This window comes from Chrysochloris asiatica, unplaced genomic scaffold (genome assembly GCF_000296735.1).
Source record: "Chrysochloris asiatica unplaced genomic scaffold, ChrAsi1.0 scaffold00041, whole genome shotgun sequence".
NCBI classification, from domain to species: domain Eukaryota; kingdom Metazoa; phylum Chordata; class Mammalia; order Afrosoricida; family Chrysochloridae; genus Chrysochloris; species Chrysochloris asiatica.
The window spans coordinates 13,510,542-13,534,163 of record NW_006408559.1 but is presented as its reverse complement, the minus strand read 5'-3'; the positions used below and the strand labels follow the sequence as shown (position 1 = coordinate 13,534,163).

The 23,622-nt window shown below is 42.4% G+C and overlaps 1 protein-coding gene across 1 annotated transcript in view; it reads left to right on the top strand.

The window, feature by feature from the left end:
- The window catches only part of PARP12 (poly (ADP-ribose) polymerase family, member 12), a 63,878-nt gene that overhangs the window by 27,107 nt on the left and 13,149 nt on the right, over positions 1-23,622 (top strand). Inside the window, exons 4-6 of the mRNA XM_006861248.1 lie at positions 1,424-1,525; positions 4,961-5,084; positions 21,710-21,905. Coding sequence (XP_006861310.1) covers positions 1,424-1,525; positions 4,961-5,084; positions 21,710-21,905 — 422 coding nt within the window. The remainder of the gene's footprint in view (positions 1-1,423; positions 1,526-4,960; positions 5,085-21,709; positions 21,906-23,622) is intronic.

Below are 23,622 nucleotides of genomic sequence, written 5' to 3'. Positions count from 1 at the left end.
GGGATTATAACCATGGCAATGAAATGATATACGATAGGATGAATGTAAAACTAATGTTCTCCCATGTAAACTATCACATAATTCACAATAAAACAAAAACAAAAAAGGAGCCCTGGTGGAACCTGGTTAAGCATTCCTTTGCTAACTGGAAAAGTTTGTGATTCCACCCACCAGCTGCTCTATGGGAGAAAGATAATGCAGTTGGTTTCCATAAACATGACAGCCTTGGAGACCCTCTGGGGGCGGTTCTATTCCATTATATTAGATTTTTATGACTCAGAATTGACTGCACAGCAATGGTTTTTGTTTTGATTTTTAAATCTTTATAGAAGCAGTCTACTATGTCTTTCTCCTCCTTAGCAGCTGGTGAGGTCTAACTAACTACAGACCTTTCCGTTTGCAAATGAGTACCTAATCCCTGAACTACGAGGGCTCCTTCCATGATTCTTGTAACTTACAAGGATTGCTTTCCACTTAGAACCTTTTTCTTGATATTAACTCCCAATTCTAATGTTAAGTGCCATCGAGTCAGTTCTGACTCACAGCGACCCTGTATAGAGTTTCCAAGGAGCAGCTGGTCGGTTTGAATACCAACTTTGTGGTTAGAAGGCCAGTGCTGATCCTACAGCACCACAGCAGGCCTCTGTAATCCTAATAGTTAATTCTTAAAAACCTGAGTTGCTGTGGAGTCCACTTTAACTTTCGGTGCCCCATGTGTGTCAAAATAGAACTGCCCCCTATATAGGACTCTCTCTGGCTGGTTTTGTGAAAGTAGGTGGCTAACACTAGGCCTTTCTTTCAAGGTACCTCTGGGGGAACTCAAAACGAACTTTTCGGTTAGCAGTCAAGCACATTAACTGTTAACATCAGCCAGAGACTCCAATAGTTCATTACCAAGTACTTATTTAAAAATGAAATCTAATTCATTATAAATTGCCACTAGACTCATGACAACTATCAAGTTGAGGTGATGTTAAAGCGCCCTCCCCCGGGTGTAGTCGTCTTCCTCCTTTGAACACCTGTCTCAGGTTCACCTCTGCAGGTTTTGTTCCAGTCAGTCTCGGGGTGTATGGGTTGGGGGAGTCCCAGCCACTTGTATTCTTACAAGTTTTCCTTGTGGTTCTTTGGAGGCTATGAGAGCAGAGCTCCTCTGGAAAGTCTTGGGTCCTGTGATTGGCAAGCAGTCCTCAGCTTCAGGTTCCCAGGCTCCTCCCTGAGAGGTAGAGGCTTCTGTGTCTGAGGGCACATCATCTCTACACTGTAGGGTTTTGGTGAGGTTCTCTCCCACTCTTGCCTTGTGCTGGAAGATAAGCGAGTCCTCTCCTCTCTCCTTCACACCTGGAACCTAACCTGTGGACAAGGAGTTCTGATGACAGTAGACAAATATTAGTGGTTTTCTTTTTCTTTTTCTTTTTTTTTGTAGAAAAAAGAGATACTTCATGTTCTGGGACCCCACGTACTACCAGCGAAGAGGAGAGTGATCAGATATGCCTGTACCACATCCGGAAAAGTTGCAGCTTCCGAGGTAAGTCAGAGCCGGAACTTCCTGTTATACCAGGTAGGGAGTGGGGAAAGCTGCGGGTCATCTATCTAAGTGCTTTCTTATGGGACTGCCTCCAGGTCCATACCCCTCTGTCTCTGAGAGATATCACCATAGAAAGCAGTGGTCAGCAGGGAGCTGGCACCGCACTGTGGCTGTTTTGGTGTGGGTACTGGGGAATGACACGGATTCTTTGAGTTTCTAAAACAGATTCTCAGATTAGGTTTTGGGAACAAACATTTGGTTAATTCAACAAGGAAGTGTGACCCTCAGTCAGTTTAGTGTGGGGTCACAGACCTACATCATTTGAGCAAGAGGAAGATACCAGGGTCATGCATGCAGGGTAAAAGTGGGGTCGGTGGTCGCCTCAGGAGCTGGAAGAGGCTCAGGAAGGAGGAGACGCTCGTGCTGGCTCCTGTGGGTAAGCTGAGGCCATCTGAAGCAATCCAACCTCTTTTGTCAGCAAGTCCCTGTCATTGCAGTAGGTATGATTTTTGGTTTTAAATATGTATGAGGGGGCTCCATATGATAAGCCTAGACTGCAAACCACAAAATCTGTGTGTTGAGCCAGCCAGCCACTTTGCATGAGAAAGATGAGGCATTCTGCTTCCCACAAGCAAAGCCATGAATTGGAACTGACTTCATGGCACCTAACAACATGTGTGAGGGAGCTTCAAAAAGTTTGTGTAAAAATGAAAACGTAACAGAATTTTTCCATGAACATTTGGAAGCCCCCTTGTATTTATGTGCAGTTAAGAAATCGCCTTGATTGAGATACAATTTGTACACAATACAATGCACCTGCTTCCAGTGTCCAGTTCTGAGTTTGGGGAGACGTGTCTGCCCAAGCAACCATTCCTCCATGGGATCTCCCAGGGCTGGACATCCCATGGTTGTTGTTGTTGTTGTTGTTGTTATGTGCCATCGAGTCGGTTCCGACCCATAGCGACCCTGTATAGGGTTTCCGAGGGTGTAAATCTTTACGGGAGTAGAAAGCCTCATCTTTCTCCCGCGGTGCAACTGGTAGTTTCAAACCGCTGACCTTAAGGTTCGCAGCCCGATTCGTAACCACTACGCTACCAGAGCTCCTTGGACATCCCATGGTAGCGTTCTTTATTTCCTGTACTTTGGGGTTTATTACTCTTGGATGTCCGTCATTTTAGGGGGCTTAGTGAGGAGTGGAAGGAGAATACTTAGTGTGCTAAATTGGTTTGGTATCTGTGACTAAGCTAGAAAGCCTGGACACTGAGCTGGGGCGGCAAGGATGAGGAAGAGGAAATTGATGAGGGTAAGACAGGTGAGCAAGGGAAATGAAGCAGTGAGGACTCACACATCCATGCGAGGCCAGGACTTGGTCATCAGCCCCAGTGGCTGAGGTGGCCAGTGTGGCATTCTCTGTCCTAGGCATTTATCGGCATGTGTGTGGTGGGGTGTCCAGGAAAACTCGCAGGGGCCCCTCCCTAGTGGATGATGTCTTCCACATCTGTGCCAGCAAGCACTTGTGCCCAGGATCTGTGGATGCCATATGTGAGTGCTGGCATGCCTGGCAAGGCTTTTCTATGGACATCGGTCATGTCCCCCATGCCCATCAGAGTGGGCACAAGCTGCTCAGCATGACTGCTCGACCCCCCTTTGGCTAGATCTCTTGGTCCTGGCCAGGTCTTCTACCAGTGCCGCTGTGCACCTGCTATGGGCTCTGTCCATTAGAGCCTGGCCACTAGGCTGTAGATTGCCTATGGGCCCTGGAAGGCATCCTCCACCAGCCTCCTCCTCATTTCTGGAGCGTTGTCCCCCGGCCCAGACCTGGCCTCCAGTGAGCCCAGGAAACATATCATCTTGCTCCGTGGTGTCTCCAGGCAGGAGGTGGTGTTGAGATGTGCCTGGAAGAGTGCATTAGCTTTGAGAGCATTTGAATTTTGTTCAGATGGTATCAGTGAGCCAAGGTCTAAGAGTGCATTAGCTTTGAGAGCATTTGAATTCTGTTCAGATGATGTCAGTGAGCCCAGGTCTGTTGCTGTTTATTTTGGATGACCTTTTCTCCACGCCTCCCTCTCACCTCCGTTCCCCTCTAGGAAGCAACCACAGCCACCAACCCCTTGCGTGTTCTTCCCCTAAAGATACTGTCAGGAGCCTGCAACCATTAAGTGCTCAGCTACTGACCAGAAAGGTTGGCGAGTCAAACCTATGAGCAGCTCTGCTGGAGAAGACAGCCTGGCCATCTTTTCCCATAAAAATGGCAGCCTAAGAAATCCTGTGGTGGGGCAGTTCTTCTCTAACATACAGGGTCACCATGAGTTGAGAATTGACGACACCTACAATATTTTAGATACGTACGTGTATATGAGGGGGCTCCAAAAATTTCATGGGAAAATCCGTTCCATTTTCATTTTTGAAGCCCCTCATATATGCCCATTTGTTTTATCCTCACAGTTGCAGTTTTGTACCTTGTTTTTTCCTCTTGTGTGAATGAACATTTAGTATTTTTAAATATGTAATATATTTCTGTAGTTCAAAATTAAAACTAGGCAACAACGGCAGACATCTTTTCTTCTAACATGGTCCCCAGCAGCACAGCCCCCTTTACAAGAGACAGCGTGTGCTTGCATGAGTAGACAGCTGGCAAATCTGTAGACTTTTCTAGAAGTAGAAGTCGTCTGCGTCTTTTTCTGTGCCTGCCACCCTGCATCTCTGTGTAGGGAGCTGTCAGAGAGTGGGTCTTGGGGGTCTGCTGGGCTGTTCGAGAATGCTTAGGGAAGTGTATGGAGCCGTTGTCAGCTACCGTGAGGTTGGCTCCAATTCTTGGCGACTCCATGAGCACCAGAATGAAACGTCCTTGAGTCCTGGGCCATTTTCACTGTCTTGGGGCTGCTCAGGTCCTTTGTTGCAGTTACTGTGCACTTTTGAGTGCCTTCCCACCTAGAAGTTCACCTCCCAGTACTTCATCGGCCACACAGCCTGGGAACTGAGATTGGGTCAGGGTGTGGATGGTCTGCCAAGGCAGACTACACACATTGACGTTAGGGTGTGGATGAGAGCAGGGAGCCGTGTATGCTGCTGCCTGCTTGGCAGTCACGTAGGGGCTGGGCAGCCTCGCTTCACACTTAGGGGCGGATGTAGTGTGTCTGTGTCATCCACCCCTGCATGGGCAAGCTTTTGACCCTCTCAAGATCCTTTCTTTATGTCATGAAAGGAGATTCATGGATAACCTGTTCATATCTGTATCTTGAAAGTCAGTGTAATGCCCTGTCACAAGGGAAAAGGTGCATAATGAAACACACAGCATCGTAGCATCTCTGTGCTCAGGCCTTGACCACACAAAAGACCCACTGCCCAACAGACTCCCTCCCCCACCCTGCCAGACCCTCGGGCTGAAGGGGCGGCACGGCGCAGACATCACACTGCTTTGTGTTGCTGTTCCAGACAAGTGCCATCGGGACCATTTCCATCTGCCGTATCGCTGGCAGTTCTTGGATGGAGGCAAGTGGAAGGATCTGGACAACATGGAGTTCATTGAAGAGGAGTACAGCAACCCCGGGAAAAGCTGGTAATGGAGTACGGTGCCTGTTTTGGCTTAGCGTGGAGCTTCTGTGCTCCCAGCAACAGTGCAGATCCACAGTGGTTAGTGTGGGTGGGTATGACGGTGTGAACCTTAAGTGCACCCACCACTCACTCACATATAAACACATAACAACATACACACACTCATACCACATATTGTATGCACCTCCACACATTCACACTCATGTGCCTTATCTACACCACACACTCACACCCATGTACCACATGTACATGCCCTGGAACCACATATATATCATACTTACGCATCTACAACATGCACATACCCATGTACCACATATAGTCATACCACACATGTACATACCTCCACACACACATGCACATTCTGTCTTACTCTCTCACATACATATATACCACATATGCACACTATCAACACACACACACACTCACATATGCACCACACTTGTACACGTTCTCTCTGTCACATACACACATGGACACTCAGCAATTAGCCCGTGGTGGAAGCTCAGAACTGGAAATTGGAGGTTGGCATTCCTACCTGTGTTTTGGTGAGTCCACTCTCCCATCTTCTCCTTTTGTGGAGAAGCTGTGGGGAAAGGAGAAGGTGGTGCCAAGACCAGGTGGACTCTGAGATAGTTGCTACCAGCATTGATCTCATGCATGCCCTCATCGTTCCTTCAGAAAGTCAGGAGGCAGTCAGAGCCTGTGAGGGGCCTGTGGCTTGTGACGTCACAGCGGCACTGCGGTCTCTGATCTGTTTTCACTTCCGTGAGTGCAGAGTCTGTGGGAGCCCAGGTAGCTGTATTTCCAACCGTTTATCAAATGTTTCCTTGAACTTGCTAAGACTGGCTGCCAAGAAGAGAATTTGAGCCGACTTTTTGAGTAGATTGAATATATTTGTGCATAAGAATGCAATTAAAGTGCACATCATAATTAGTAAAATGTGGCAAACAGATGAATCCGCTTAGGATGAGCTAACTCATTAACCCATATCATGGCAGTCTGTCAGTTTCTTTTCCTTTGGAAATACAATTCACGCGCCATGAAGTGCCCAGGTTTAGGGTATAGTCCAGTAGGTTTGGACAAATGGTAGGTGCCAGCACTCCATCATCAGCTCCCACTGCTGCTGGGACTTCGTTCATCACAGATGGGTTTTGTCCATTCGAGAACCTCACCTATGTGCTCCTGTGTCTGGCTCCTCTGCTCGACTCTGTCTCTAATGTCAACTTAGGTTGTCAAAGTCAAACTGTACTTCATACGGTTTTCATTGGCTTTTTTTTTTTCTTCCAGAAATAGATTGCCAGGCCTTTCTTTTGATGCACCTCTGGGTGGATTTGAACCGCTAACCTTTTAGTCAGCAGCAGAACACGTTGACCTTCTGCATTGCCCAGAGACCTTCCACATCCCTCTTGTTTATGTCCCATTTGCCCTTGTATGGGTAGTATTTGGTGTAACCATGATTAATTGTAGTTTTTTTAAGATTATGGGTTTAGTGGGGGGAAAAACATCAGTTGCCACTGAGTTAACTCTGACTCATGATGACCATGCATGTCAGAGTTTAACTGTGTTCTCTAGGATTTTTAATGGCTGATTTTTTAGAGATGGCCAGGCCTTTGATCCAAGGTGCCTCTGAGTGGGCTCAAACCGCCAGCCTTTCTGTTAAGCATTTGTGCCACCCAGCTTTTTTATTCTGCTAGATCATTCATGCCTAATTGTTTTCTAAAGTGATTGCATCAGCCCTCCCCTCTCCCCCCACTAGCAGTGTACAGGGGATGTTCCTATACCTCTAACATTTATGCTGCTGACATCTCAACTTTTCCCAGTGTAGCGGGTAAATGGCCCCCAGTTTGTAGGTCCTGATGGCTTGATGTGGGGCAGTGCCTGCTCACCTGTTCCAGCCTTGACATTTGCTGTGAGGAACTTGTTCCTTCTTGTAGCTTGCCCTGTCTGCCACATTGGTGGGGGTCGTTTGTGTCAGCCATTGACAACCCCCATGAAGCACAGCTCTTCTCTGGCACACACGGGGTCCACATGAGCTGGAATTGACTCCCCGGCAACTAGTTTGGTTTTAGTTATTGGTGTTTGTATTGATTTTAATTTTAATTTTTAGGTCATCTGTATACTTTTGGATAGTAACTGTTGTATGTTGAAAACAAACTTGCCTAGTGAGTTTATGATACATATTTTTTTATACTGAAGAGAAGTTTTTATCTTTTTCTTTATGGTTTTGTTCTTTATGTGTCTTGTTTAAGAAGTCCTTCTCTAAAGGCCGTAAAAAGAGTCTCCTGTATTTTTTTCCAAAAGTCATAATGTGTTAAGTATAGTTTTAAATCTTTCTGGATTTATGGTGAAGTATGGATCCAGTTTCGTTGTTTCATTCTTATGCAGATGAATAATCAGTTTTGCTAAATGCTACTCTCTTAAACAGGCCATCTTTTCTCCATCAACTTCAATGCCAACTGTCCCTTGTACCAGCAGCAAGTCCGCACCTCAGGTCTGTTTCTGGTCTCTGTCCCATTTCCTTCGTCTGTGTGTCTCTGTTAACACCACGCTGTTTTAGTTTGTATAGCTTTAGTGTGTATGTTTGATAAGGCAAATCTCCCTACTTTGTATTTTTCCAAATTATTTTGGCTAATCTCTTTTGCTTTTTTGCATCCTTAAAGATCTGTTGTGGTTTTTTTAGAAATTGAATTAGATTGAACAGTCTTTTTGGGAGATTTCAATATTAGGATATGAGTTTTTAAAAATCATAATGTGAAAATAGAAACTTATTTATTCTAGTCAGGTTTGGTTTAAGTCTAGAAACAGGTGAATTTAACATTAGAAAATTAATGTAATTCACTGAATTAACAGATACAGGTAAAAACACGAAGACTCTAGTCATGTGCTCTGAACATAATGCAGAAACAGCAGATGTATAAAATTTCCGTTTTCATATACATGTGTATAAGTTATACACATGCTCATAAATGTTTGTATGTTATAATTACAAAGGAACCATGTTGGCACAGTGGTTAAGCACTTGTCTGCGTAACTGAAAGTCAGTAGTTCAAGCCCACCAACAGCTCTGTGGGAGAAAAGACCTGATCCGGTAGTGGTGATATATAAGGGTTCTGAGGATCCTGGTGGGTTTGAACTGCTGACCTTGTGGTTAGTAGTCCATTGGTCCACTGCTTATGGTACAGTGCCACAGCAGGACTCCCTTGTAAAGATTACAAGCTAGGAAACCCTGTGGGGCATTCCTCTCTGTCACATGTTGTTGCTCTGAGGTGAAAATTGTCTCAGTGGCAATTAACAACATTTAAGATAAGCAGACTTGAAAAATGAGTTCAGGGTTTTTTTGGATTTTCCTTTTCTATTGTTTGGAAAAAATTCAGAATTGTTTTTCCTAAATGATCGGTCACTTGGCTATAAAGATGTCAAGCCCTCTTATTTCACTAGTGGGGAGATTTTAGCAACTGGTACTGTTTCTTTAATTGTCAAAAGACCATTGTTAGAGTTTTCTGGTTTACCTTGAGTCAACTTTGATAAATTTATATTTCTACAGGCGAGTGATTGTTCATTTGTTTTCAAACTTATTGTCATAAAGTTGCTAACAGTATCTACAGCTACTTTATTTTTATTTTTTTAACATTTCTTCCTCCTTTTTTATCTTGAGTATTCTTACAGGTATTTAATTAATTTTATTATTTTCTTTTTTAAAAGAAACTTTTGTCATTTTTTTTATCCTATGCATTAAACGATTCATAGGTGGTTTCTAAACATATTTTTTTAGTTTAATTTCATGTGAATCGTATTGTGGTCAGGAAAGGTATGCTGTATGGTAATGGGTTCTGTGGATTTTTTGGAGATTTGCTCTTTGGTTAGTAGTCCATCGGTAGGATAAAAGTTTGGTTTTGTTTTGGAGTTTGCTTTAAGATTTGATACACGGTCTGACTTTGTCTAACTCTTCTGTGTGTACTGAAATCTTTGAATGCAGTGTTTTATCAAGCTGTTCATTGTAGGGTTTTCAAACTTCTATATTCAACAACAACATATATTCTTACTAAAGGAACTCTGGTAGCATAGTGGTTACGAATCGGGCTGCTAATCTCATGGTTAGCACTTCGAAACTACCAGCTGTTCTGCGGATGAAAGATGAGGCTTTCTGCTCCCGTAAAGATTTACAGCCTCAGAAACCCTGTACAGGGTTGCTATGGGTTGGAACTGACTCCACGGCACTTAACAACAACAACAACATACTTACTGATGCTTTATAGAAATTTGTTATTGAGAGATCTGGGAGCTCTGGTAACAGAGTGGTTATGAATCAGGCTGCGAACCTCACAGTCAGCAGTTTGAAATATCAGTGGTTCCACGGGAGACAGATGAGGCTTTCTGTTCTTACAAAGATTTACGACCTTGGAAACTCTATACAGGATTGCTTTGAGTTGGAACTAACTCCACTGTACATCAACTACCCACCATATATATATATATATATAACTACATATATATATGTAACAAAAAACGTATTTCAGCCATTTTTACATGTACAATCCAGCCACACCCCTATGTTGTACAACCATCACCACTATCCATTTTCAGATCTTTTCTTTCACTTTTTTCATTTGTGGAAAAGTTCCCAGTGATTAATCTTAACAAATTGTACATTATTTCCCTTCCAGGGCATGAAAAACAAAATTGAAAAAGACCAAAAAAGGCAATTTCCTTATTTTTTTGCTTTTCTTTTTAACTATCTTCCCTGTCACCCAAGATAGCATGTATCTAAACTCTACCCAATAGTTAATTCTACCTTCCCTCCCATCCTTGATAACCATTAGAGACTGTTTATTATAGAATAAAAAGCTTTGTTTTGACTTGTTACAGTAGTAGTCTCATAAATACCTGTCCCTTTGTGACTAATTTCGCTATAGGTTCGTCTGTTTAGTTTTGCAGAGTCATCATCGTTTAGTGTTATATAATACTCCATTGTGTGCATGTAGAAAGGTTGTTCATTCTTCTGCTGATGGGCATCTAGGCTGTCTCCATCTTTTTGCTATTGGGAACAGTGCTGCTGCAATGAACATGGGTGTGCATATATCTGTTGGTGTCACAGCTCATATTTCTTGAGGATATATACCAAGTCGAGAGGTTTCTGGGTCATATGGTATTGGTATTTCTATTTCCAACCTTCTGAGATATAGTGCCTTACTGTTTTTCACAATGGTTGCACCATTGTGTAGTCACACTGTCAGTGTCGGAGGGTCCCCTACTCCACACCCTCTCCAGCATTTGTTGCTTTCTGTCTTTTTTGTTGTTGTCTGATAATGTCATTCCCCCCAAATTTTTCCTTTTATAGTGGGTTCTGCTTTTACTCTTTTGATGAAATCTTTAAGCATTTATTGTGAATTGAGTGATAGTTTACATGGGAGAACATCAGTTTTATACTCACTGTTTCATTGCAATGATTACAGTCTCTGTGCATCATCATTCAACAGTATTTCCTTTTATTCCATTTTTTGGTTTTTTTTTTTGATGTGCATAGAAAGTGTCAGGAATATATAATCATTAAAAAAACCCAAGGTCACATTCTGCAAGCCTGCCTTCTGGCCACCAGCACACAGCCTTTCTCTTTCCACGAGTCTAGAGTCCTTAGCTGTTCTATCTTTGTATGTCTTCATCGCTGCCTCCATCTCTGATGTCGCTGCTTCTCTGGATAGGGGCCCACACTCCACTCATGCTCTTCTCCCTTGATGGTTCTAGGGTCCTTTGTTCTTGGACTATAAGATTAACTACTCCCCCTTTTTGTTACAAAACTTGTGCCTTATAGTTGTGACAGTCGCAATTAGTCATGATAACAGTTGGGGCTGAGGATTCCACCTAAGGTCCTATACACTACAAAGGCTCCGTAAGAAGCCTATTTCACTGGGCAAGGTCTAGAACCCTTTTTAGGTATTCTAATCAGTTATAGGCTGAAGATGGGCTTACAAACTTTGTGTAATCATGTTTCCCGATAATCTTTAACATCCCACTCAAGTGTCTGTTTTACAGTAGTAGGCAAGGGAAACCAATATTTATAAGACAGTCAAGCATCTTAATATTACTTCCCCCTCTTCAGACTATGTCTCGATCCCTATATCACAAAGCCCTGTTCCAAGATTGAGCATACATCAGTATTTACCTCGATCTTATTTCGCCCTTGCAAACCTGCCTCCATGTTCCCCTGTCTACCTTGTTCTTCTATCCCCTCCTCCTCCTTGTGTACTGTCCTCCCCAACACCCAAACTATGTTGTCTATCCCCTACCCTGTGCTCTGCTGTACCCCTCCCCCAATAAATTTTTTTCCCCGTTAGTGTATGCTTATCTTTTCATAAGCTTTCACAATAATGGTCTTATGCAGTACTTGGCCTTTTGTGACTGATTAATTTCACTCAGCATAACGTCCTCAAGGTTCATTCATGTTATGCAGTGACTTGCAGCTTCCTTGTTATTCTTCAAGGTAACATAATATTCCATTGTGTGTATGTTGGCGAAATCTTTTGATGCACATATGTGTCTAATTTTTAGGAGACTGCAATCATCTATTTTGTCTTCTGCTGTGTGTGTTTTTCAGTTTGGTTGATAGTGTGTTTATGTCATGTATCAGAGTCCTTAAGTGTGTTGTTGTTTCATTGATGATTTTTATAGTTCTGGGTTTAGCATTTAGGTCTTTAATCGATGTTGAGTTTGTCTTCGTATATGATGTAAGATGTGGGTCTTGTTTCATTCTTTTGCAAATGGATTTCCAGTTTAGCCAGCTTCATTTGTTGAAGAGACTACCTCTTCCCCATTTAATGTGTTTTGGTCTTTTTGTCAAAGATCAGCTGAGCATAGTGAATCAGTTTACTTAAGGGTTCTCAATTCTGTCATACTGATCTATGTATCTTTTGTTGGATCAGTGCTATGGCTGTGTTGTAGTCTTTGAAATCTGGAAGTAAGAGGCCTCCTATTTTGTTCTTTAGAAATGCTTTGCTTATCCATTTAAAGTTGGTGATTAGTTTTTCTCTCCCTTTAAAGAATGATGTTGGAACCTGGATTGGGATTGCATCATAGCTTTAAATTTCTTTGGGTAGTGTTAACATTTTCACAATGTCAAGTCATTTTTGTAGGTCTCCTTTTGTTCCTTGTAGCAGCGTTTTATAGTTTTCTTAGTATAAGTCTTTTGTTATGTGTTCTTTGCTTTCCTCGATCTTTCTTTCTGTCACTCTGTTGAAGATAACCTAATATTCTTTTGAATTCTTCCTCAGGTAGTTCCATTACCTTTTCTTCCTCAAAACGTTTTTTGACTGTGCATCTTGGTAATTTGTTAGAGCTACTCTTTTTGTTCCATGTAAGATGAACTTTCTGTTGTTGCTAAGACATGGTGGTATTGTGTTTAATTGATAATTTATATTGGTGTGCTCTTAGGCTTTCACCAACTGTCTCCTGGTAGGTGTGATTAGATAATGGAAACGTGCACTGTTTTCCATTTGTCACTAGTGCAGCTCGGTTTATGATGGGATTGGCTGGTATCTTGACATTGATGAGGGGCCACAGGAGCTTGTCCAGTAGGTGGAACTGTCAAGGGTATGATTGTGGCTCCACTGTCTGGGCACAGTTGCCATCACCTTTCAAGAGGGGCAAAAAGAGAACACACACACACACAAACACACAACAGAATAAAAAGAGAACAACAGTGAAACCAAAATACGATAATGGAGAACAAAGCAAAACAAAACAAAAGCAGGCAGCAACAAGGAAAAAGAGAGTAACTACAAAGAGGAACTAAAAAAAGAGCTGTACAGTATTACTGTAATAGGAAATACAAGGAAGAGGAAAAAACACTACAACATAGGAAAGATGAAACGAGAGAGACTAGAGAGGAGTAAAGAAAGGAATAAAAGGAGAAGAGGGTGGAAATGAGAAAAGAGAAGGAGAAACAAATGCAGAGATAGGATAGAAATCAAAGGAAGAGAGAGGAAGGAGGAGGAGAATAAACGAAAACAACAAAACAATGAAAGGAAACAAACAAAAAAACGAGTGCAGTTGTTGGAATCTGAGAGGAGAAAACTCTGGGGGGTTCCAGCTGGCCAAGGAACTCATGAGGTGGGTGGAGGAGGGATGTGCTGGCTGAGTTCTCAGCCCTAGATGATTTCCTATAGGCCTAGGTGTTGTCTGTGTTCCGGGCACCCATTCCAGTAGTTGGTGGAGACCCTTCAGGTTGCTAGTTTTAGTGTCAGAACCAGAGGGCTACTGGAAGCAGGGTGGCTGATGATGAAGGTTCCTGCTAGTCTCATTCTGGCCTGAAGGCCCTGGAGCAGAGCCTACCAGGCACCAAGGGCAGTGCAGTAGGCATCTGCCTCACACTGCCTCAAACCACATGATCCTCAACTCCCAAAGATTGTGGATGAGGATGGGGGCCTGCCTCACCTCTGGTATTCAGGAAAGTAAGCGTGGGGAGCAAGATGTGGGAATGTGTGCCATCAGGCCTCCATTTGTTTCTCTCCAGAGCTGCTCACAAAAGTTCAAGATGACTGTGCCACATCTGGCTGGCTGGCTGCTCACCAGTTTCCTTCTCTTGCCGCTCCTATTCACCACCACCTCCCATAGGTGTGGTGTGTTCAGTCCACTTCTCTAACCTTCCCTCTGAGGCTCAGGGTTCTAGATTTGTCCTCTGAGTCTATTTCATTTAGTCTCCCATAGCTTTGTGTTTAAGCAGGTCTATTTAGAGTGTCTGCCATCTAGGTCTTTTGTTTCTCTGGTTAGATTTATTCTTTTGGGTGACTCTTGCAAATGATATTTTTTCCTGATTTTTCTTTCTAGCCCCCTCTTGATTAGCAGAAAGGAATCCAACTAATTCTTACGTGTTAAATCTTGTACCCTGCCACTTTGCTGAATCATTCATTGAGTTCCAGTAATTTTCTTTCTCAGGGATTTTCTAAGTATAGGATCATATGAGCTGCATGCAAATAGTTTTACTTCTTCTTTGCCGATTTGGATGCCTTTAATTTCTGCTTCTTACCTTATAACTCTGCCTAAGACTTCCAACACAGTAAGCAGTAGGAATGGTGATAAAAGACATCCTTACCTTGTCACAGGGGACTGGTTACAGTTTCTCTCCATTGAGAGCGATGTTAACTGTTGATTTTGTATATATGCCCTTAATTATGTTGAAAATTTTTCCTTTTCCTATTTTGTTGAGTGTTTTAATCAGGAATGGGTGTTGAGTTTTGTCACACGCCTTTTCCACATCAATTGATAAGATCGTGTGGTTTTTTTCCTTTGTTATATTTATGTGGTAGACTACATTAGCTGCTCTTCTAATGCTGAAACATCTTTACATACCTGGTATGAATCCGCTTGATCATGATGTATTTATTTTTTTAATATGTTGTTGAATTTTACTGGCTAGGATTTTGTTGGAAATTTTTGCATCTATATTCATGAAAGATTATTGTTGTTAAGTGCTGTCTAGTTGGTTCCATATAGGGTTTCTGAGGAGCGACTGGAGAGTTTGAACTGCCGACCTTGAGGTTCAAACTGAACTTGTGATCCAAATTCATGAAGGATATTAGTCTATAATTTTTTTTTCTTAAATGTTTTATTGTGAATTATGTGATAGTTTACATGGGAGAACATTAGTTTTACATTCATTCTATATCGTCTCATTGCCATGGTTACAATCCCCTCCATGCAGTCCTTCCCCGGTACCCCCCAGCTCTTCAGCACACAGTCGCTCTCCCTCTCTGGATCTAAAGTCTCCAGCTGCCATCACTCCACGTCATTATCTCTGGCTCCATTTCAGGCATCACTGCTTCTCTGGGTAGGGTCCCACTCTCTGCTCTTCTCCCTTGATGGTCCTAGAGACCTCCGCTCCTAGACTGAAAAGTTAATCACTCCCCTCCTTGCTGTAAAACGTCTACCTTTACGTTTCCGACCCTCACAATCAGTCCTGATAACAATTATTCACTATTGTATCACAAGAGGCCCGTCTGCATTTCATTGCATCAGCCCCGCCTAGTCAGATTGAATACTACTCACTGGAGATTCTACCTTTCTCCAGGCCCTCTGGATCTAGGTTCCCTCTTGAAAGCTTGTTAGCCAGTCACTTCTTGCCTTTGTAGCTCCCCACCCCCCATTTTGGGTAGCCAATGTCCAAGTTGCCCATCCCTGTCTACTCTGTGTGTGGAGGGGGTGGGAATGATTCTTGCTGTAAGGACTTGTTCCCTCTTTTGAGCTACTGCTTCTATAGGTGTAGGTCAAGTTCATCAAATTGTATGAGAATACTTTTTTTTTTTTCCTCTTTTTACTTCTGGTTGAGCTCTGATCATCCAGTCACTGAAGCCAGGATAAGTGGGTATTATATGCAAATGTGGGTGTTCTTAAGCATATGCCCTCTCTTCTTATCAGCTGGACGCTTCACTCTCCTCTCTAGTCCTCTGTGGCTATGTCACTGACTCTGGGCCCAAGAGTCCCCAGGTCTTGCCACACTGCTGGCCAACCAGGTCTTCACCCGGGTTCACAGAAGTCTGTTGAACGTTGTAGGGCCTAGCTCACAGCTTCATTGCTGTTTTTCCCTCACTTCCCTTTATCGGTGTCGAGCGTGGTCACCCATCACAGCGTGTATTCCCATTGAGTCTTAGTCTTGGAAGGGGATTTGCACTGAGGGGACCCGGCCACTTGCCTTGATGTTTCCTGGGCAAGCAAGTTGCTTATTCTGGTAGTAACAGTTGGTCTGCCTATGTTGTTTTATATTTTTCCTGTAGGTCTTTCTTTCAAGAAGTATCTTTTCTTCTAGCCACTCCAGGTTGGTCTGCTTGTCCTTTCACAGTCTATAATTTTTTATTTGTTTATTTTTAATGATATCTTTGCCTGGCTTTGGTACTGGGCTATGCTGTGAAAAATCAGTTCAAGAGCTGACCATCCTTTTCTATATTCTGGATAGTTTGAGAAGAATAGTTATCAGGTCCTCTCTCTATGTTTGATAGAATTCACCAGGAAAATCCGTCTGGGCCTGGACTTTTTTGTTGTTGTTGAGTTTTTGTTTTTTTTTTAATCAATTTCTTCTTTTGTTGTAGGGGTTTTCAAGTTTTTGGTTTTTTTTTTACTTCAGTTTAGATAAGTTTAGATAGATTATATTTCTAGAAATGTGTCCATTTCTTCTAGATTTTCAAATCTGTTGGGAATGCGTGTCTTCATAGTATTGTTACTATCCTTTTTATTTTGAACTTATATTGTGAATTGAGTGAAGGTTTACAGAGCAGGTTCAGTTTTATATTCAACAAATTACAGACTTTGCTTCATTATATGGGTTGCAATCTCCTTTCTGTACCAGCTGCTCAGTTGTGGTTGTGAAGTGCCGTTGGGTCAGTTCTAATTCATAGTGACCCTGTATAGGGTTTCCAAGGCACAGCTGGTGAGTTTGAACAGCTGACTTTGTGGTCCAAACTGATCTTGCGATCAAGTGCTTATCCTACAGTGCCAACCAGGACTCTATTCAGTTGACAGTGTTTACCTGTATTTTCCTTTTTATTTCTGTTGGCCCTCTTGTAATGTCACCCACATAATTTTTTATTTGTATTATTTGCATCTTCTCTTTTCTTACATTAGATTTGCCAGTGGTTTGCTGATAATTTTAATACTTTCAAATAATCTACTTATTGTTTTGTTGATTCCTACTATTTTTCTGTTTTCTATTTCATTTAGGTCTGCTCTAGTATTTATTATTTCTTTTCTTTTGGTGGCTGTAGGCTTACTTTTCTGCTCTTAATCTAATTGCTGGAGATAGTAGGTTAAGATAGTGACTTTTGTTTTTCTTTTAGGATATGCACGCCTATTACTACAAATTGCTTTCTGAACACTGCTTTTGCTGTGTCCCAGAGGTTTTGATATTTAGTATTTTCATTCTTATTTGATTCAAGGATTTTCAAAATTGCAGTTTCTAGTCTATTACTCAGTAGCTTTTAAGCAGGGTGTTACTCAATTTACAATATCTTTTGTTTTTTCATTGATCTTCCTATTGTTGATTTCTAATTTTAATAGTGTTGTGACTTGAGAAGATGCTTTGTAGTATTTTTGATGTTTTTAAATAATGTAGGTTGTTTTTGTGATTTAACATAGTCTAGTTTGGAGACTGTTCCATGTGCATGGAGAACAATGTACATTGTTGGGCTGAGTGCTCCGTATATGTCTATGAGTTCAGGTTGGTTGATTGTGTTTAGGTCTTTGTCTTTGAATTTGTATTCTTCATAAAAGGTGGTATATTAACATCTTTTATTGGGGAGTCCATTGTTGTGTCTGTTTCTTCAATTCTATGACTTTGATTTATGTTTTGAGGCTCTTTGATTGGGAGCATAGATATTGATTAAGGTTATGTCCTCTTGTTCAGTTTAGTCTTTAATTATGATATAGTGTCCTCCTTTGCCTTTTATGCTAGCTTTTGCCTTAAAGTCTATTTTGAGAGATTAATATTGCCACTCCTGTTCATTTTTTGTTGCCATTTGCTTGATGTATTTCTTCCATCCTTTGATTTTTAGTATATTTTTATCTTTGATTGTAGGGTGGTATCTCTTGTGGACAGCATATTGAAGAATCCTGTTTTCTTATCCACTCTGCTACTCTCTTTCTCTTGACTGGTGCATTTATTTGATCCATTTATATTCAGTGTAATTATCAATTGTTAAGTTCTGTGGAGTGGTTCATACCCATAGCATCTCTGTATAGGATTTCTGAGGAAAAGCTGGTGGTCTTTTTTTTTTTTTTTTAAGTTTTTATTGTGAAAATTTATAGGGCAGATCATCAGTTTTACATTCAACAAATCATAAGCTTTGTTTATACTTTGTTTCATTACAATGGTTATAATCCCCTCCGTGTACCATCCCTTAACAGTATTTCTCTCTATTCATTTTAGTGCCTTTTTTTTTTTTAACTCATATATAATATTTAAAGCTTCAAAGGGCACCTTCTGCAAGTCTGCTTCCTGGCCCAGCTCTCAGTCCCTCTCTTTCCTTGAATCTCGAGTTCTCAGCTGCTCCTTCTCTCCATGTCCCCATCTCTGCCTCCATCTCTGGTGTCACTGTTTCTCTTGATTAGGTCCCACATTCCACTTATGCTTTTCTCCCTCTATGGTCCCAGGGTCCTCTGTTTCTGAACCGTAAGATTAACTACTCCCTCGTTTTTGTTACAAAACTTCTACCTTTACAATTGTGACAGTCGCAATTAGTTATGATAACAATTACTCGCTATTGAATTATAAGAATCTTATCCTTATCTTTTTTTTCCTTTCCTTGGTTTTTATTGTGGATTGAGTGAAAGTTTACAGGGCAAATCATCAGTTTTACATTCAACAAATCATACACCTTGTTTCGTTACAATGATTATAATCCCCTCCATGTACCATCAGGTAACAGTGTTTCTCTCTTTTCACTTTAGCTTTTTTTTTAAAAAAACAAAACACAACAACACTCTCTTCTCATGAATCTAGAGTCCTCAGCTGTTCCCCCTTTCCATTACCTCATCTCTGCCTCTGTCTCTGGTGTCACTGCTTCTTTGGATAAGGTTCCACATTCTGTTGTGCTCTTCCCCCTTGGTGATCCTGGGGTCCTCTTTTTCTATGATTAATCACTCCCCTGTTTTTGTTACAAAACTTCTACCTTTACAATGTGATAGTCTCAATTAGTCATGATGACAGTTACTCATTATTGAATCGTAGGAATCTTATCCCCATCTCTTTTCACCAGAGCCATCTAGACAAGATGAAAACTATTCAGTGGGGATTCATTCTCCCCCCCTCCACTCTAAAACTAAACTCCCTCTTGAAACCTTGTAAGCCAGTCACTTTGTGCCTTTATCACCCCCTCATTTTAGGTAGCCAATGTCTATGTTGCCTGTCCCTATCTATCCTGTGTACAGAGGGGATAGGATAGCATTGATGCTTGATGTAAAGATTCCTTCCCTCTCTGTTGGTATTTAGAGTTAATACCTCCATGAGTATAGGTCAGGTTCATCAAATTGTAGCGATTATCAAAAAAAAATTTTTTTTGTAATCTTACTCTAGTCGAGTACTGATTATAAAGCCATCAAGGCTAGGTCAAATGGGTACTGTCTGCAAGTTGTGGTATTCTTGTGCGTCTCCCTCACTTCATATCAGCTGGATGCTTCGTTCAGTTCTTGCCCTCTGTGGCTATTCCTTGTCCATGGGCTCAGATGTCCCCAGGTCTCACCACACTTTGGACCAACCAGCCCTTCCTCTTCTCGCCGTCATCTCCAGGTCAACAGGAATCAGTGGACTGTGGTTGAACTCAGCCCATTTCTTCATTGCTGCCTTTCCCCCTCTTCCACTCACCAGTAGACCAATGTGGTCGCCAGCAAGCTTACATGCCTGTTCATGTGTTCCCTTTGAGTTTCAGTCTTAGAGGGGGGTTTGTCCTGAAGGAATTTGATTTCTTGCCTTGATGGCTTCCTGGTGAACAGCTTGTTTATTCTAGTAGTAAGTAACCAGTCATGCTGACATTTTTGTTTTTGGTTTTTTCCTGATGATCTTTCTTTCTTTGAAGGTGTATCTTCTGTTGCTCTAACTTCCAGCTGGTCTGCTTGTCCTTGCTGGTGGGAATGTCCCACCTCATAAGGTTCTGGATGGAACTCAGGATTCCACCTAAGATCCTATACTCTGCAAAAGCTCTGCAAGAGGCCTATTTAACTGGGCAAGTTCTAGAACCCATTTTAGGTATTCCAATCAGTTTTAGGCTGAAGATGGGCTTACAAGTTTTCTGTAATCATGTTTCCAAACATTCCTTTGTATCCCATTCAAGTGTCTATCTTAGAGTAGTAGGCAAGGGAAACCAGTATTCATAGGACAGTCAAGCATTTTAGTACTATTTTCCCTCTTCAAACTATGCCTAGATATCTGTATCACAGAGCCTGTTGTTCCATCGTTTGAGCATGCATCACTGTTTATCTCTGTTCCATTTAGCCCATGCAAACCTGTCTCAGTGTTCCCCTATCTATCTTGTTCTTCCACCTCCTCCCCCTTCTTGTATTGCCCTCCCCAACACCCGGACTAAACCCCCATCCCAACCCCACTATTGTGGTTACCTTATATATATTCCATTAACTCTTCCCTCAATTTAAGATAGTCTATTTTTTCCTGTAATCTACCTGACCTTCTCATCACCTGGATCTCTGTTCCTCTGTGTTTACCTTCTTTAACATTGTAATTGTTTTGATCATAGACTGCCCAGATTCTCTGTTCTTATCATTTTATTCTGTTCTTGACTCTTCATTTGTCAATTGAGTTCAGAATGATGTCATTCTCTGGTTGTTGTCTCTTCTTGTTGGTTCTCAGTCCACAGAACTCCCTTTAGGATGATTTTCATTGCAGGTTTGGCTTTGGCAGAATCCCTTAGCTTTTATTTATCCTGGAATGTTTTGATTACACCATCGTATTTGATTGACAGCTCTGCTGAGTAGGGGATTCTTGGTTGGAAGTTTTTTTTTTTTTTTTTAAACTTTCAGGGTTTTATATATGTCTCCCCATTGCATTCTTGCCTACATGGTTTCTGTTGAAGAAATCCGAGCTTAATCTAATTTGCTTGCCTTTGTATGTTACACTTCTCTTTTCCCTAGCTGCTTTCAGGATTCTGTCATTATCTTTCACATTGGAGAGCTTGATTATTATATGTCTTGGTGATTTTCTTTTAGGGTCTATCCTTCCTGGGGTTCGTTGAGCTTCTTGAATGCTCATCTTTTCGCTTTGCAGGATGTTAGGAAAATACTCTTTCAGCAGCTCTTCAACTATCTCCTCTGTGGACTTGTGTGATTCTTCCTGTTCTGGAATGCCGATAATTCTGAAGTTATTCCTCTTCATGTTGTCCAACATGAATCTTAGGCCTTCTTCAGATATTTTTAAAATCCTTTTTTGTGCTTGCTCTTTTATCTTAGTAGTGTTGAGAGATTTCTAGCTCACGAGTTCTGGCTTCTATCTCTTCAGTTCTGCTCCTTTGTCCTTCAGTTCGTACATGAAAGTACTTAATACAAGCTCTGGGACTCACAGTAAACACTCATTATTATATGTTTACTGTTGTTATTTTTTCTTTCTAAAGCTTTCCCTGATTTTTTCTTTTTCTTTTCAACAAGTTCAGCTGTGCATTTTTTTACAGCATGTTTTTAAATTGTTTTGGGTGAAGTTTCAGCACTGTATTTAAAAAACTGTTTTCACCAATGCTTACTAAATTTTGTAGTAGAGGAATTTTTGTGGTGACTAGTCTTTCATGGAGTCCTGTGTGGCACTGTAGGATAATGCTGGACTGCTAAACACAAGCTTGGCAGTTCAAATTCACTGGCTACTCCTCAGAAATGCTAGACAGGGTCACCATGAGTCAGAACCAATTCTGTGACATTAAAACAAGTCTTTCATATTACTTTGGTTTTTGTTACCATAGCAGAAAAACTGATCTGTAAAGTGTCCCCCTGCCTCCATTTTCAGTTGGCCACATTGAAACCAGTGTGCACGTAATGCTTAAATCTACCTGCCATGTATTCTAGAAGGCCACGTGGAAGTGGAGGAGCCTGGGTTTGAGTTCATATGGCTAGCTGTGTGTTCATCATCTGTCTCTCACTTGCTCTCCTTTACAGGGTCCTCTGCTCCAAGTTGGCCAATAGCCTGTCCTCAGAGTATTTGAACTTTGACTCCATGACCTTCGGTGCCCTCCCAGCCCGCCGCCTCTCTACGGCCTCCTCAGTCACCAAGCCCCCACACTTCCTCCTCACCACTGAGTGGCTGTGGCGCTGGGCTGATGAGGCCGGCTCTTGGCAGGAATATGGAAGGCAGGTAAGTGGATGGACTGGCGCAAGTGTTCTTTTTGGAGTGATGTGTTGGGGCGCCTGTCTAGTCAACTCCACCACCAGGGCAGGGGTTCTCGGTAATGCCATGCCCCATTCAGGACTCCCTGGCTCTGGGCGGTTCACAGCAGAACACAGTGAGAGAGCGATTGGTTCCTCATCTGTGGGAGACTGTGCGTCTTCATATGTCAGATGAGGAGGAATGCTCTTTGGGGATAAGGTGACCTGGAGGTGGCGACCGTATCTGCCCGGGTGCAGATGTTCATGCACAGCGGCTGCATGGGCTTAGAGCTTTCTTGAGCGAACTTAATGCTATTTCTGGAAGTGGATGCCCATCAAGTATTCATTCAGAACGATCCTTGAGTGGCAAATGTGGTTTTCACTTGACTGCTAATTGTAAGCTTGGTGGTTGGAATCTACGCAGCAGCGCTGTAGAAAACAGGCTTGACAATCTGCCTCCATAAAATGTAGCCACTGGAAACCCTCTAAGCGTGCAATTCTCCTCTGAAACACGGGTCATCGTGAGGTGGGATTGACTGGCAGTGGGTTTGTTTTGTGTGTGATTGGTTTGGTTTTGTTTGGATTTGGTTTAGGAATAAGTGCTGCTGCCAGTTGTTTGAGATGGGGATGAATCTGTTTGACAGCAGCCCCCCAGGCCCCTTGTATAGGCTCACGTGTTGTGTGTCACTGCTTGTATGGGGACATGCTTTCTAAGTAACAATTGAGATGTGCCTGGGTTGTAAGAAGCTGGATTGAAGCTTTAGTGTCTTGCTCTGAACTGTGCGTAGAAGGCCTCTTTCTCTAGTATTGCAATAACGTAAGCCTCAGGAGGGTCGGGACTTCAGTCTCTTTTCCACTGACATCTCCTCTGTGTCAATGTGCGCGAGATGCATGTAGCTCCATGCACTGAGAAAGGCTGCCCCCTTCACCCTATGCTTCTACTCCCCCCCGTGCTTCTTGGTCCCTCAGAACTTATGCCTCAAGTTCCTTTCCTGACGTTTTATTGCAGTGTAGGAAGAATCTTTTTGAACCTTATTACCCTGCAGTAAAAGTTCCTATTTCTTTGTGTTGTGGCAAGTGGCCCCATGTAGAACAGAGCAGATACTGTGTGGTCCCTTGCCCTCCTCACACCATTGCTGTGTGAGCCATATTGCACGCTGTTATTGCAGACTGTCTTATGGAGGAGCTTCCTCTTGTTCACTGACCCTCTACTTTGCCAGGCAGGATATCCTTCTCCAGAGACTGCTCCCTCCTGGTAACATGTCTGAAGTCACCCACTTGTTGTGTGCCTTCGAGTCTTGTTCTGACTCACAGAGACCCCTGTACAGGGTTTCTGAGGAGTGGCTGGTGAGTTTGAACTGTCAACCTACAATGAGCAGCAGTCCAGTGCTTATCCTACAACAGCACACCAGGACTCCCATTCACTTACGTTATTGCTGTTGTTAGGTGCCATCAAGGAAACCCTGCCTGGTCCTGGACTAATCTCACTATCGTTGCCAAGCTTGAGACCATTGATGCTGCCACTTGGCCAATCCATCTTGCTGGAGGTCTTCCTCTTTCTCTGACCCTCCAACTTACCAAACATGATATCCTTCTCCAGCAACTGGACCCTCCTGACAATATGTCCGAAGTATGAGAGACAAAGTTTGGCCATCCTGGCCTACAAGGAGCACTCTGGTTGCACTTCTTCCAAAACAGATCTATTG